General features: G+C 61.7%; 1 protein-coding gene across 4 annotated transcripts; it reads right to left on the bottom strand.

Moving 5' to 3' along the window:
* EPN1 (epsin 1) lies at positions 1-14,470 on the bottom strand. 4 transcript variants are annotated; one of them, XM_059383058.1, is made up of 11 exons: positions 14,272-14,470; positions 11,171-11,496; positions 6,836-7,085; positions 5,781-5,905; positions 5,381-5,455; positions 4,729-4,812; positions 3,217-3,502; positions 2,481-2,591; positions 2,229-2,309; positions 708-965; positions 1-608 (listed from the first exon to the last, which is right to left on the bottom strand). In XM_059383058.1, exons 2-11 carry the CDS (start codon positions 11,396-11,398, stop codon positions 400-402), a joined length of 1,707 nt encoding a protein of 568 aa, XP_059239041.1. In that variant the 5' UTR covers positions 11,399-11,496; positions 14,272-14,470; the 3' UTR covers positions 1-399. The 4 variants fall into 4 exon arrangements, with proteins under 4 accessions (XP_059239041.1, XP_059239043.1, XP_059239040.1 ...); XM_059383060.1 differs by having other exon boundaries at positions 2,229-2,312; positions 11,171-11,512; positions 14,272-14,463; XM_059383057.1 differs by having other exon boundaries at positions 2,229-2,312; positions 14,272-14,463.
* Between the last annotated feature and the right edge of the window lie 142 nt (positions 14,471-14,612).

Below are 14,612 nucleotides of genomic sequence, written 5' to 3'. Positions count from 1 at the left end.
CATGAGAACTGCCATTTATTCCCGAAGTCGCCAAAATTATCACCAAGGATTCACCAGGGGGTGTGCATGGGGATGAGAAGGCTCAAACACTGATTGAGGGGCCAGTTGGGAGGGAGAGGGATGGTGGGGGGACCCCCGGCTGTCCCTCCCCTCTCTAATGCCACAGGAAAGGGGTCCTCCTCTGGCCAGCACCCCTCCCCATCTCCCATGTCCAGTTTCTCTCCGGGGAGGTGGGGCGGGGGGACATGGAAGAGGGTGTAGTGTGAGTGGGCCCCAGGAGGGGGAGGGTGCTGGGGTTAGGGCGGGGGTCCCCCGCTTCACATGCACTCACAACACTGGTCTCCCAGGGAGCAGAAATGGGGGAAGCCAGGCCAGGCCAAATTCCCCCCTCCTCCTGGATTATAGGAGGAAGGGGTTAGTGTTGGGGGCCGGGGGGCCTGGGGGCATCATGGGGGGCAGGCCAGGGCCCCCACCAAGGGGAGAGATGTATGTTGGTGGTGCTCCAGGGACCGGGGGCACAGGGCTGAGCCGGAGCTGGTTCAGGGTGAGCGTCGCAGGGGGTGTGGGCTGGAAGGGGTTTGTGATGGAGGGGCCGGAGGTCGGGGCTCCTAGAGGAGAGAAAGAAGAGGAGACATGCAGAGCAGAGTCAGGGCTTGGCCCGGGGAGGAGGAGTGGGAGCGGGACTGGCCTGGGAGGCCCCCACTTACCGCTTGGCAGGAAGGGGTTGGAGGCCTTGGCTCCTGGGGGCGCAGGGCCCGGCCGGCTCACCAGCGAGTCCAGGTCGACCAGAGCTGCATTAGGGCCCAGGAAGGACTCCGGAGTCTTCCGTGTGGGTGGTGGCGGCGTTGGAGCAGCTGCAGGTGGGGGGCTGCCCACAGCCTCAGCCAGAGAGCCCCCGACGCCACTCATGTCAAACGCCCCAGGACTGCGGGCGGGCACCTCTCCGGCGAGCAGCTCCAGCTCCCCTAGAAGGAGCCAGAGAGGGAGTCAGGGGAAGACGGGAGTGAGGGCCTCAAACAAGGAGGCCTTGGTGCTGAGAGACAGAGCTCAGGGACACTAGCCCAAAGAACAGCAGTGGATGACCCCCAGGGCAGAGTGCCAGGAAGAACCACCAAGGGATAAGTGTACCCAAGAGGTACTCACATGGCCCCACAAGAACCCCACCAGTCCCATGGTCCCAAGCAAGTTCATGGTGAACAGACAGCAGCAGGCACCAAGAAGCCCAGCAGCCTGGATGACATTTGTTAGCACGAGATCTGATTTTCTTAAAGAGAGGTTTCGGAACCCCATCTGATGTTGGGAGACGCACGAACTGGTGCAGAGAGAGAAGAAAAAGCCCAGAGGAACGCCAACTGCAGACCGCACAGTGACCAAGGTGGGCCTGGGGGCCAGGAGGAGACCGCTGGTGCCCCATCAGTCCCATGTCCTCCTGCGGGCCCACGTCACTCAAAGACCAACATGGAAAAGAAACAAAGGGACCACACTCCTGTGGGAGGAGACAGCGGGCCCCTCCTGGTGAGAGGCTCCTGTGTCCTCCTGACATCTCGCAGGGAGGGGTCTTCTAGCAAGGACAAAGCCAGCCTGAACTCTGCCAGAAGGAGGATACACAAAAGCCAGGGCGTCCACAGGCCAGGTACCCCGTGGATGGGAGGGCCTGGCCGGAAAGATGTGCTGAGCCCTGAGGCCCCAAAGGGCAGCCAAGGAAGGCGACACTCACCAGAGGCCCCCTGTGATCACCGCACCGCTGGTGACACAGGGTGCAACTGGCCAGGCCCTCAGAGACACCCAGAGAAATGTTCCAGGGGACAGAGAAATCAGGTTAGTGCTTGGGGAGGCTCCAGAAACGGGACTCTTTGCACTATTCTTGCAACTTTCCTCAAGTATAAAACCACTGGAAACAAAGTTAAAGCTTCTTTCCCAGCATAAACCATCCAGCTCTGAAAACACAGCCTGGGCTCTGGATCCCGTGAGGGCTGCAGTCCACCCCACTTAACCGTGCACTCAGAAGGACACCCACCTGACCTGGAGGGCCCCCTGCATTGGGGGAGGGAGACCATACAGGGTGGGCAGGGCAGGATGTGGCCTGGTCAGTGAGGCCTGATGGGGATGGGGACAGGGAGGGGTGCCCATGGGTGCAGCGGGGGCGTGACCTGGGGTGGGGCACTGCGCGGGCAGGAGTGTGGGTGGGGGGTGCAGCAGGGCTCAGCGGGGCAAGGGAGGGGGCTCACCCGTGCTGCTTCCAGAGGCCGGCAGGGCCGTGCGCAGTCGGTCAAAATCAGAGAACTCATCAGGCTCCGTGTCAAACCCCACTGCTGTAGGGGCCCAGTATGTCAGCTCAGCTCACTGAGGGAACCAGCCTCCCGCTCCCCCTGCACCCCCAGCACCCAGGAGACCAGACACCTCACCCTCCCCTGCACCCACCCACCCACCCCCACACACACTCTGACCCCCTCAGTTGAACCCCAGAGCCCACCCAGTACCTGTGGTGCCATTGGTGCTGGGCTTGGCAGGTGACCCTCCCCAGGGGTCTGAGAAGGCCGGGGCTGGAGCCCAGGGATCTGAGGCAGGGGGTCCTCCAACTGGAGCCCCACCTGGGTGAGGAAGGAGGCCTGTGAGAGGCTGGTGGTTGGAGCACTCATCACCTATAGATCTGTGCCCGCCACCCCCAGCCTTCCTTCTCAGCCCACCCCTCCCAGAAGTCCTGCCTTGTCCCCATCCTGGGACACAGTTGGACATCAGGGGGGCTCCCAGCCCAGCCCCAGCCAGCCATTACCCCCTGATCCCTACCATCTAGCACGGGTACATGTATACTGCTGGGCCTTTGCCCACGTGTCCCTTCCTGGCAAAACCCTCCTCAGCTATATGGCCTCTGGAAAGCCCCCAAGAAGCAACCCAGCTGGTGAAGGGGCCTTGGGTGTGTGCCTCACCTAGGCGAGCCCAACTCCCACCCCAAAACCCCCACCCAGCCTGCCTGGACCCAGCCTCACCAGCCACACCATCCTGAGTCCTCCCGAGCAGCCTCTCTGCAGCCCGACACCCCCTGGTGCCCTGCCCGTCATCCCTCAAGGCTCCCTCACCCACCCTTCTCTGGGCTGTCTTATCTGAGCCCTGCAGCAGCCTATCACCCCCTTGACCTTATTTGCCCCTGTCCCCAGGGTGTGCCCCAGACTGTACACTGGATGTCGAGGCTGCAGCAGGCAGGCAGCCAGCACTCACCGTCAGAGCTCCCCCACGGGTCAGGCGTGGGCCCCTCTCCAGCTGCAGGGGCCTGGGTCCCACCCCAAGGGTCAACTGGGGGCCCCGTAGGAGCAGCAGGCCTCCAAGGATCCCCAGAGGCTGCTGTAGGGGCCGGACCCCCCCAAGGATCAGCAGCTGGAGGGACAGGGCCCCCACCCCAAGGGTCCGAGGTAGGGACGCTCATGGGCGCTGGGCCCCCCCAGGGGTCTGAGGCTGGTGGTGGAGCGGGGGCCGTGAAGACATCGGCAAGATCCATGAGGGATGACTGCAAGACACAAAGGGGAGACTGCACATGAGGCGCGAGCATGCCAGGCCAGAACACTGGGAAGAGAACCTGGAAGAGAAATGGCCCCAGAATGAGAGAGGGAGCCGGGCACCTTGGGGCGAAGACCCACCACCAGAGAGAGATAGCCAGGGGCCGTGAGACAGAAGGAGGTGGCCTCCCCGCCCCCCATTCCCACTCCACCCCGCTCTGTCCGCCTCCCCCACCAGCCCAGCCCCAAACGCTGAGAGTCTCACCTGGTCCTGCCCCCATCCCTCCATCCACTCCCCAGTTCCCACTGGGATTGAGGACAGAGGCCAAACCCAAAACCACCCCTACCAGCCTGGCCCGTGCAGCTCCCATGCACTCTAGGAGGTGTGTCCGGGGTCGCCCACCCTGTCTCGGGCCGTCGGCTGAGGCCCAGTATGCGTCCCACGTCTCCGCACACACCGGGCTTTCCGTGCTTCACGGGAGCAGCATACGTGTCCCCGTGTCCTGGCGGTGAGCCCAACCAACCAGAGTGGCTAGTGTCTCTGAACACGGTGCGGCTGCGCCACCCGTCCCCACAGCACACAAGGAGCAGAGTGCTGGGACCGACCCTCCTGAGCACCAGGGAGACCCTTGGCCGAGGCCGGGAGGGTGTCTGTGTTCCTCCCATTGGAGCTAGCCCCGTGGCCCACCCCACCGTGAGGCCGACTGTGCCACAAAGACGCTCAGGTCTCCCACAGCACCCGGTGTGAGGCCACAGAACACGCCAGCTTGGAAACCCTAGCCGGTGACTGACCTTGGCCCTGATGTGCAGAAGACACCCATCCACCCTCAGAGACAAGAGAAGGGTTGAAACTGCGCAGACGGAAACATCAGCCGACATCGTCTGTCTCCCCTGGGGAGACCGGAGGCCCAGCAGCTTGGGGACCAGACTGGTCTCGCTCGTGCACCGAGCCTTGGAATCCAGAGTGCGCGCGGACACAGAGAAGGTACCCAGAACACGTGCGTGAGCACGAGCTCGATGCCATGCCCTTTCCGCCCAACCAGGCCGCTCAGCAACAAGGACCGAGCAGCACCAGCAGCGTCTCCGACAGCAGGGGCAGACAGCAGTCGCGCCTCACACATGGAGTGCTCTGGGCACTGATGGAGCGCCCTCCAGTCTGCACGTTCGTCCATGAGAAGACGGCGCCACGCCCACGGCCCCAGAGCGCACGTAGGCAGGGTGGCCTGCCCATGCTCACCTCCTCCTGGCCACCGGTCTCCCTCCTGCTCTCCTCTATGGCCATCTGCAGCCTCAGATCATCCCCACGGCGGATCCGCTCTTCCTGTTGGGGTCACGGAAGCAGGCAGCAAGGGAGGATTAGAATGGAAGCCACCAGGCTGGCCACCCCCCAACAACAACCACACGGTCCCACCCAAACAAAAGTAACAAAATTAAAATGGGATGTGGACAATGTGTGGGAAGGGGGGACGGGGAAGAACGTGCAGTCCACGGGATAGGGACACAGGGGTAGTGTGCGGGAGACGGGCCTGGCCCGGTGCGGCTCCTACGGCTTGGGAAACATGGGGCCCCGGGGAGGACGGGCCCTCATGCCGGATGCCTGACTCTGCAGTGTCAGCTGCACTGGGTGGAGAGGACCAAGCCCTGGGCTGTGCTGGAGGGTGAGGGAAGGGCTCCCTCGCCACCCGGAACAGCTACAAGGCATCTGCCTCCCATGCTGGGACTGCACCCATCTGAAAAGCCATGTGACACAGGTCCGCTGCTGGAAATGTTGAGGCAGAGTGTGTGTAAACCGGGGATGGGGCTGGTGGGGGGGCGAGGAGGGGCAAGGAAGCGGGGACCTGGGGAGGGTCTGAGGGGAGCCCTGCAGAGGGTAGGGAGGCTGCTCTGACCTTGTCGTGCTCCTCTCGGCTCAAACTAATGGCCAGCTGGAGCTGGACGTCGTCCTCGGGGCCGCAGGGCGGGGGCTGGGGAGAGAGCGTGTGAGGGACCAGGCGGGAGGCCAGACAGGGGAGGGGAGAGGAGGGAGAAGAGGAACGGAGGAGAGCATTGGAGGGAGAGCCAGAGATGGACAGAGCCACAGACACGGTCACAGAGTAGAGCACCCACACAGAAGAGACAAGAACTCCCAGGACGAGAACAGACGGTGGGCGGGGGGCAGGGGGAGAAGCCGGACAGATCAGAGAGGGGGCGCGGGGGCGACACAGAGAGCACTGGCCCTCGGGAGCGGAGCAGTGAAGGATGGAGACGGGATGGCAGAACCAAAGTCAAACCCCCACTGTGCCCCACTACCTGGTCAGCCTCCTCCTTGCTCATGGCCAAGGCCAGCTGCAGCTGCAGCTCCTCCTCCCCGCTGCTTTGCGGCCACGCCTGCTCTGCCTCGGGTGGGGGCCCAGAGCCCACCGCTGCTGAGGAGGCTGCCGAGGGGAGAATCAGCTGAGACCCAGGTGGAGACAGAGAAGGGGGCCCCCGCAGCCCAGATGGCGAGCTTCCACTGGGGGTGGGGGGCGGACCGTGAGCCGGGTTTGTCCAGTGTCCCCGGAATCCCGCCAGGAGGGACGGAGGAAGTCCGGGAGCCTCAGAGCCCATGCCCCTGCTACCCACAAGGGGCACGCCTGGGGCCTGCACAGAGCCCGGGGGTCCCACAGAGCTCCCGCGTGTCCAGGGCCTGCATTTCTAGGGCTGCTGGAGATCTTTATGGCAGGACCAGCTGGGCGTCAGAGGAAGAACAGCACTGCATCCAGAGCCCCCCACCTCATGCTGGGCGCAGCAGACACCAGGGGTGACGTGGAATGAAGGAAGGCGAAACAGAGAATGGGAAGGGGGTGACCATCTGGAAGGAGGGACGGGCAGAGTGCAGGGAACTAACAGGCAGAGAACCAGCTAAGCTAGGGGGAAGCGCCCACCTGCCCCTCCCAGCTGGTCCGCCCTGGTTCTGGCGTGAACGGTCCCCCTTCAGAAAGCCGTCCCCAACCTCCCACCCTGGGCAGCCCCCTCCAAGTCCTGTTCTCTTTGTCTCAGGCACTGAGTACCCTTGGGCAGGACTGCGGGCAAACCCATCTGTAGCTACAGGGCCCAGCCTGGGGGCAGAGGCACACTGGGCCCTTAGGTGGCTCTCGGTTAACACCTGAGGGTGAACAGAACAGTTTTGAGCTCTCGGGTCCCACAACGAGGGGGACGGGACAGGCAAGGACAGTCGTGGAAGGGGAGAGCCTGCATCCGGAACTCCGGGCCACCTGGCCAGGAAGGAGGGGAAGCGGGAGGGCTGAGGCTGGGCTGCTGGGGCTTCAAGAAGAGGGGCGGGGCCTGCCGGGAGAGACCTAGGTTGGGAGCCCTGCAGCCCTCACCCGTGGCGGTCTGCGCCAGCTTCTCCTTGGTCTTGAGCGCATGAGCGCGCTCCTCCCGCAGCCGGTCCTCGTCCCGCAGCAAGGCCACCAGCTGCTTGGCCTTCTCGCGCACGTTCACGCCCTGGTCCTTGCCGTCACGGTCCACGTACTGGAAGTCCTTCAGTGTCTGCACGGCGTACATGTTCTCCTTGCACTGCTGCGACACGCGCTCCGAGCCCGTCTTGATGAGGTACTCCATCAGGGTCATGGCCTTCAGGGCAGGAGCACACTGGTCACTCACGTGGTGGCCGGGAACCCCGTCCCAGCACCACCCCGGGGGTCACGGGCTGGCAGGCCAACAAGCGTGGCCCACAAGCACCACGGACACTACCCAGTTGTGAGAAAGAACAGAGCACTGCACAGCGGCCACCTGCGGGGCCGACCCCAAAGATGCAGGACATGTGGCTGCACTCACACCAAGTGGCCTCGATGAGGAGGCTCACGGCCGCCAGGAGCTGGGGGTTTCTTAACGGACACAGGCTTTGTGTCCAGAATGAACATCCTGTGGACCCAGGATGCGGGGACGGGTGCGGCGCCTGGGAACGCACCTGCTGCCCTGGGACCGTACGCACGCTCTATGAGGGTGACCTGTGCCGCATGGCGTCCACACGTGTCTCGACAGGCACATGGAAACAGGGAAGTGCGGCCCCACCCGCACTTCACTCGGCGTTCAGAGCCCACTCTCGTTCTCTAGGAGAAGGACCCTAAGGAATGTGGCCACAAAGACCCGCTCATACAATCACGCTCCAGAACAGCCCAGGACACGGGCACGCGCCGCTTCTCTACTGTCCTGGAAGTCCGGAAAGTGTCGCCACTTCCAGTGTGAGACTTTACAAGTCTGAGGGCAACAAGGGGGAGACTCCCTCCCCCCAAATCAGCCGTCTGGAGGGAGGCACCGAACTGCTGGGTCTGGTCAGGCCTCGGCTCTCTGTAGGGACACACGCGTGCTGGGAGCAGCAGGATACCTGGCAACAGCAGCTGCATTACTGGTCGGGAGGACAAATTCTCATTCCAACAAGTGAAAATTAAATGGCAGAGAAAACCACCAGTCCTCAGACAACAGAACACCTCAGAGTGTGCAGGGGGCCTCTGGGGCCACATGGGACCCCGGAAACCTCCCCAAGAGCACAGCGAAATAACACCAGGAGGCCCGGGCCAGGGGCACAGAGCTGGGTGGGCAGCTGGGGGATGAGCTGCGGACCATGCCATGGGTCATTAGTGACGCCCCACCGTCCACCAGCGCCCGACCTGGATCTGGCCAGCTTCCCGAAGGTGTGCAAACAGCAACCAGACGTTAGTCTTTAACCAGCCAGGAGACATCCATGCATCACGACAAGAGGGAAAGTGGCGCCCGGTGGGCATTGGGGGGCAGGCTCCCCGAGTCCTGGGCCAGTTGTGCTCAGACCACAGCGGCTGCACCCACACGCCACACCGGCCTCCCCACAGGCCAGTTAAGCTACGAGAGCAATGGATCCACACAACCCACCTCAGTCTGGAATGGGACTCGCCCCCAGCGACTCTGAGACCTTGTTTCCAGGGCCCTGGAGACTTGGGCAGTGCAGTTAAACAGACCGTGAACCCGCAAACAACTCAAATGCCCACCGAGGGCCAAACATTCACGCACGACACACACTGTGCTCGTGGAGCAGGAGCGGCCCAAACACAGCAAGGTAGCTCAAGAGACCCCCAGACGCAGCAGACACAAAGGACTAGGAGTGGGAGCCCACGGAAAGTTCTAGAACAAGCCTGGCGGACCTAAGATACCTCAGGATGCTTCTGGGGAAGGGGTGTCTGAGCAGGCCCAGGGGGCCTGAGCCCTTCTGGGGAAGGGGTGTCTGAGGGGGGCGGGACACCCTCCATCTCATGTGGGTGCCAGCTCCACAGGTGTGTGCGTGCGTAAGAGCCGACCAAGTCACACACTCATAGTGGGGGCCACAGAGGCAAACATGTATGTTTTCTCAAAAGCAAACAATAGGACAACCCGACAGTCTCTGTTAATTTCCAAAACCACTTGCTCCCGGATGGCGGACGCCCGCACAAGAGAGCTAGTCTAAAACAGGGGACAGCGAACTTCTTTTGAAGGGCCCACGTGATCAATAACCCACTTTTCCAGCCACACGGCCCGGGGGGCAGAGGGGGGCCGGCGCACAGGCACGGGCCTGGCCCTCCCGCAGAGCTTCACCTACTGGGGGAAGCCCTGGGGCCGTCATGTGTTCACCTCTGGTTTAAGAAAAAGACCTTGAGATCCTGATTCCTCAGAGCAGGGAGGAGACATGGCCAAGTAGAAGAACAGGCTCTGGGGCTCCTCTCCCACCCCTTGCCCCTGGGTGGCCCCGAGCCTCCTCATGCCTTCGTGTCCCCACCTACAAAGTGGGGACAAAAAAAGTGGGGACATTTCACGGGGGTTCTGTGCCCACAGCAGTGTGTCTCCGGCTGTGAGTGTGTCCGGGCCCGTGAGGACTCACCTCCCCCAACACAGTCCATGAGCCCCACCAAGCTTCTCTCAAAGTTTCAGGAGGCCCTCCAGGTCCCATCCCCTCCCTTCACCACCACACGAAGGCTCACCCAGACCCCTCACCACAGCCACCCAGTCCTTCACAACAAACAGCCACAGAACAGACCCAGGAGAGAATCCACAAGAATGAGGACCCAAACCAGGGCTGTCGGGATGGGCGTGAAAAGAAGCCAAAACATTTCCAGGTCTCAGAAATGTGGGAACCACCGAGAGCCAGGCCAGCCCAGGCCCCAGCTGGAGTCCATGGAGCAAGCAGCTTCATCTGCCTCATCCACGGCCACACACTGAGCAGACCCTCAGCTTGACCCTCACTGAAGAAACAGCAGCAGGAGGACCTGCCACCACTGCTGACCCTCCTTCCAGCTCCTCGCCAGCTGATAAACGTGTCTGAGCAGGCCCAGGGGGCCTGAGGACCCAAGGCCTGTCCTGGGGCCCAAGGACATCCACACACATGCCTGGGGATACCAGCTGCCTCAGAGAGGGAACTGGGCTCCGGACACACAGCCAGCAGTCAGACCCTCACACAGCAGGAAGTTCACAGGCCGCTCTGAGCCACACAGCCAGGAGTGGGACCTAGCCACTGGCCCCAGCCTGTGCCCACTGTGACTTCTTCTTCTTTTTTTTTTTTTTAAAGATTTTATTTATTTGTCAGAGAGAGAGAGCGAAAGCGAACACAGGCAGACAGAGTGGCAGGCAGAGTCAGCGGGAGAAGCAGGCTTCCCGCGGAGCAAGGAGCCTGATATGGGACTCGATCCCAGGACGCTGGGATCATGACCTGAGCCGAAGGCAGATGCTTAACCAACTGAGCCACCCAGGCGTCCCCCCCCACTGTGACTTCTTGACCCAAGGGAAGGACACCAGGCCCCAGGCAAGAAAACGGAAAAACTGCTCACTGAGCATTGCCCAAAGTCACATTCCCTTCGACCACAGCTTGCGGTCTTGTCTGCTCACTGGATGAGGACACGTGCACGCCTCACTAGGGACCAGCAAAAGGGTTCCTGTGGAGAGCACTCTGTCCACGTTTATCAAAATGACACGTGCGTGTGCCCCTCGTCCCAGAAATCCCCGTTCTAGACAACGGCGAATGCACGAGGCTGCTCGCGGCAGTCTCGTTAACAAAAGCAAAACATCACAGACCGCTCAAAATTCAGCACCAGGCAGTTGTTAAAAAGGAAAGGAAAGAAGGATGGGAGAAAGTAAAAAAGAAACAAAAGGAGAAAAAGCTGACAGGTCTACACTTTGACAGGGAATGATCTCTAAGACACAGCCTCACCTTCCTTTTCAAAACCGCGCTGTAGTTCACCCATGATAAGATTCACCAGTTCTCACAGGCAACTCTGCGTTCTCTTAACTGCCTGTGGCCACGTCACCACTGCAGACACAGGAGAGCTCCACAGCCCCCGAGTTCCCCCGGGGCCCAAGGACATCCACACACATGCCTGGGGATACCAGCTGCCTCAGAGAGGGAACTGGGCTCCGGACACACAGAGGGACAAACGCGGGGTACCCGCTTCGGCCTTCTCCATGGAGAGATCTCACAAACGTACCACGGTTTCAAAAAGAAGTTGGAGTCCTAAGACTTACCATTCTCCAAACCACATGTTTGTTACCTCAGTTAAAAGAAAGGAGGGACGAAGGGAGAGAGCTTGCACATAAAGACCGAGAACGCCAGCTCCTCCACAGCACGGGGGAGGTGGGCCGGGTGGCGCCCCTGCCTGAGCCCAGCGCCTGCCCACGCAGTTGTACACCCAGGAGGGCCCGCTGCAGGCCCAGGCACTGACCTTGTAGACATGCCTCCAGTTCTTGCCATGGTCATTGAGCCGCTTCCAAATCATGCTCATGATCTCGGAGAAGGCAACGACATTGTAGGTGAGGTCAGCGATCTCAGACATCAGGGAGCTGGATGGGCCCCAGGGGTCGTTGCTCGTGGCTTCTCGGACCTTGATCTCGGCTTCTGAGTAGTTGTGGACTATGTTCTTCATCTGGCGCCGCAGTGATGAGGTCGACATGGTGGCAGGCAGTGGCGAGGGCGGCAAGCCCCCTGGGGTATGGTGAGATGGAGGACTCGAGAAAGAAGACAGCGGCAGGAGCTGGTGGATCACCACATCTGAGAAGGAAAGGCCCTTTGGAGACACAAGCGGGACCTGGGGCTGCACGGCCTGCACCCACACCCTTGTGGGGCTCCTCACTGCCCCTGGGGCCTAGACGGCTCTGGCCCTCATTAAACCCCATCTTAGTCACCCGGTCCATCTTTCAGTTCCTCAAACATGCCCAGCTCCTTCCTGCTTGGGGGCCCGGCTCAGTGAGGCAGGGAGGCACAGTGTGCAGTGGGGGAACCACAGGCTGGGGGCAACACAGTGTAGCGTGTCTCAGCCGGCTGCCTTGCTCGGGGGGCCAGGGACTCCTGCACCTCAGTTTTCTCCTCAAAGAAGTGGGGTTCGTTCCGTAACCCTGGGAGCTGAGAAAACTCGCTGCATGGGAATTGCGCTATGAACATGGGCGGTCACGAGATGGTCACCTTGCTCTTCCTCTCCCCCACCACCCAGATCATGCCCACTCACCCTGAGAACTCTGTTGAAGCTTCCCAGATTTCCCAAACACCATGGTCACTGTTTCCCAGGGGCCCCATGGATAGACTGAGGCACCCTCGTGATTTTATACTTGTCTGTCTGCCCTTGTGGCTAAGGCCGGCCCATGAGCCCCATGGGGATAGAAACCACATCTGTATGGACATGAATTTTCCCATCAGAGCAGCTGCCCCCAGAAGAGCCATTCAATAAACCACAGGAAGGAAGGGAAGGAGGGAGAACAGGAGAGACCTCTGGAGCAGGGGTGGAGAGGGCAGAATCTGAGACAGAAACAAGGATACACAGGGAGACCATAGAGGGAACAGACAGGCAAGAGGCAGGCAATGCCAGGGGTACAAGGTGTCCCAAGGGTGGGGGAGCTGGAGGCTCAGGGAAGAAGAGATAAGGATGAGCAGCGGCTGCCTGGGTCCCAGCCGTTTGCCAGGGACTCGCTGACCAAGAGATGCCCATTATCCCACCCAACGCCACCAAGAGCATTCTAACTGATGAGAAGACGGGCGCTCGTGGAGGCTAAGCACTTCCACCAAGGTCGCACACCACGCACAGCAGCACAGACTGCACCTCTGGCTAGGACGCCCAAACCTACACTTTTAAACCAACCTGTACTGAGAGTAAGGTGATGGGAAGAAAAAAGAGGACAGGAACCAGGCAGACGGGGACGATCACAGCAAGCAGCCACACAGCCCTTACCCTGTGCCAGGCTCTCTTCCCCGTGGTTCACACACAGTGACTCATTAAATGCTCCCAACTCCATGATTCACAGCACCTCACAGGCAAGGAAACTGAGGCACAGCAAGAGCCACTCCCCTGCCCTGGCTCCAGAGGAAACTCGGACCGCCACAGTCCACAGCCACACCAATGAGCCCTCCACAACGTACCTAAGTCCTGCGACTGGCAGTGGGCCCCAGCTCTGAACTCAGGCTGGAAAGCAGGGCACTTGGAGACACACGTGAACAGCAGGAAAGACCCAGTCAGGGGGCCAAGCAGGCCAGCCAGACACACTGAGAGGAAGAGCTGGTGGGATGGACACAGAGGGACAGGAATGAGACAAATGAGGGGAGAAAGAGGCACAGAGAAACCCAGGCAGAGGAGCTACCCAGAGACATGGTGAGCAGAAGTCACAGGAGACAGACAAAAACAGGGTAGACAATGAGGCAGACGACAAAGAGGAAAGACTGAGACCCTGAACGAAGAGACAACAACCTGACACTACAGACTTACAGAGGAAAAACCAAGACAGAACAGAGAACATGTGAAACTGGGGCCCAAATCCTGGCCAAGAGCTACCAACAGGGCAACCTCCTTGAGACTGAGTTTGCAAGACTCTGACACGAAGGAAAGAATTCCTACCTGGCAGGTTATGGATCAAATAAGATGGGTACATACAGTGCTACAGTGCGTGGGGCCCTGCCCCCACAGAGCGGAGGAGCTCCTTGAGGCTGCCGCCCATTATTATCAGAGCCGAAGAGCATTTCCCAAAGGGTAGTCCCAGAAGACGCCCCGCTCAAACGCTGTGAAATTGTACCAAAGTGCCCTACAGAATAGTGAATGGGGCACCAAAGCTAAAACTCCCAATATCGCTTAAAATGGGACCAAGCTTTTCAAAATAAACGGCCTCAAACACAAGGATCTGGTTAAACAGAGGACGACAGGGCAAAACTCCGCGAGGAGTGTTCAGAGGCCTGACGGCACACAGCGTGGAAGGGGAAATCTGGGGGCAATAACGGAATCCGGAGCGGCCAGCAGCTGACTGCAGCGCCAGCCGGCGCCGGACGTTCCCCGTACCACCTCCGTGAACACGCACGGCCCTGCCGTGAGAAGCCACCCGAGGAACACTACCGGCCGGCACGCAGTGGGCCTGATTGCAGAGCCAGGCTGCGGACCACCGCACCCGAGACCCGAAAACCTGCGCGAGGGGGCACGTCCCAGACCGAGCCGCGCGCGCGCGCAGAGGACCCCGGGCTCGCGGGGAGGTGCGCAGGGACGGCAATGAATGAGAAACGGGGGAAGAGGATGCCCGGAGTCCCCGGCAACTGCAGACGCGGAAGCCCGGGGGAGAGAGAGAGGCAGAGAGCAAGAGGCGCACAGCCGCCACCCCGACCACCGCGCGCCGACACCGGACACAGACAGGCGCACGGGCCCCCGCAGCACCGAGGCCCGGGCGCAGGCCAGCGGGCGCCCGATGCCGGCCAGCCGGCCTCACACACACAAAGGCCGCGGGGCTGAGCCGGGGGGGGATCACACGCGACGGACGCCCGAGCGGCCCGGCCCGCCGCGCCCCGGCCCGCGCTCACCTCGGCCCCTCACGCCGGGCTCCGGGGGGTCATGGCGGGCAACCCCCTGCCCCCGCTCGGCCTCGGTGTCGCGGGGCGCGCGCCTGGCTGCGGGCGGCGGACACGGAGGCACACTCGGGCGCACGCCGACGGCCCCGCCGCCCCGGCGCCCGGGAGCGGCGCAGAGAGCCGGGCGGGGGGGAGGGGAGCCGCCGAGCGGACGGAAAGCAACCGAAGGCAGCGACGGACCGGAAGCGGAAGTGTCTGTGCGCCCCTCCCTCCGCACCGTACCCGAGGCCCCGCCCGTATTGCGCCTGCGCAGCCGCCGCTTCCGCAGCCCCGCTCGCCCTGCAGCGTCACTT

Source organism: Mustela nigripes, chromosome 17 (genome assembly GCF_022355385.1).
Source record: "Mustela nigripes isolate SB6536 chromosome 17, MUSNIG.SB6536, whole genome shotgun sequence".
NCBI classification, from domain to species: domain Eukaryota; kingdom Metazoa; phylum Chordata; class Mammalia; order Carnivora; family Mustelidae; genus Mustela; species Mustela nigripes.
Note: the sequence above shows the minus strand (reverse complement) of the source record. Positions and strands in the feature narration are given on the sequence as shown.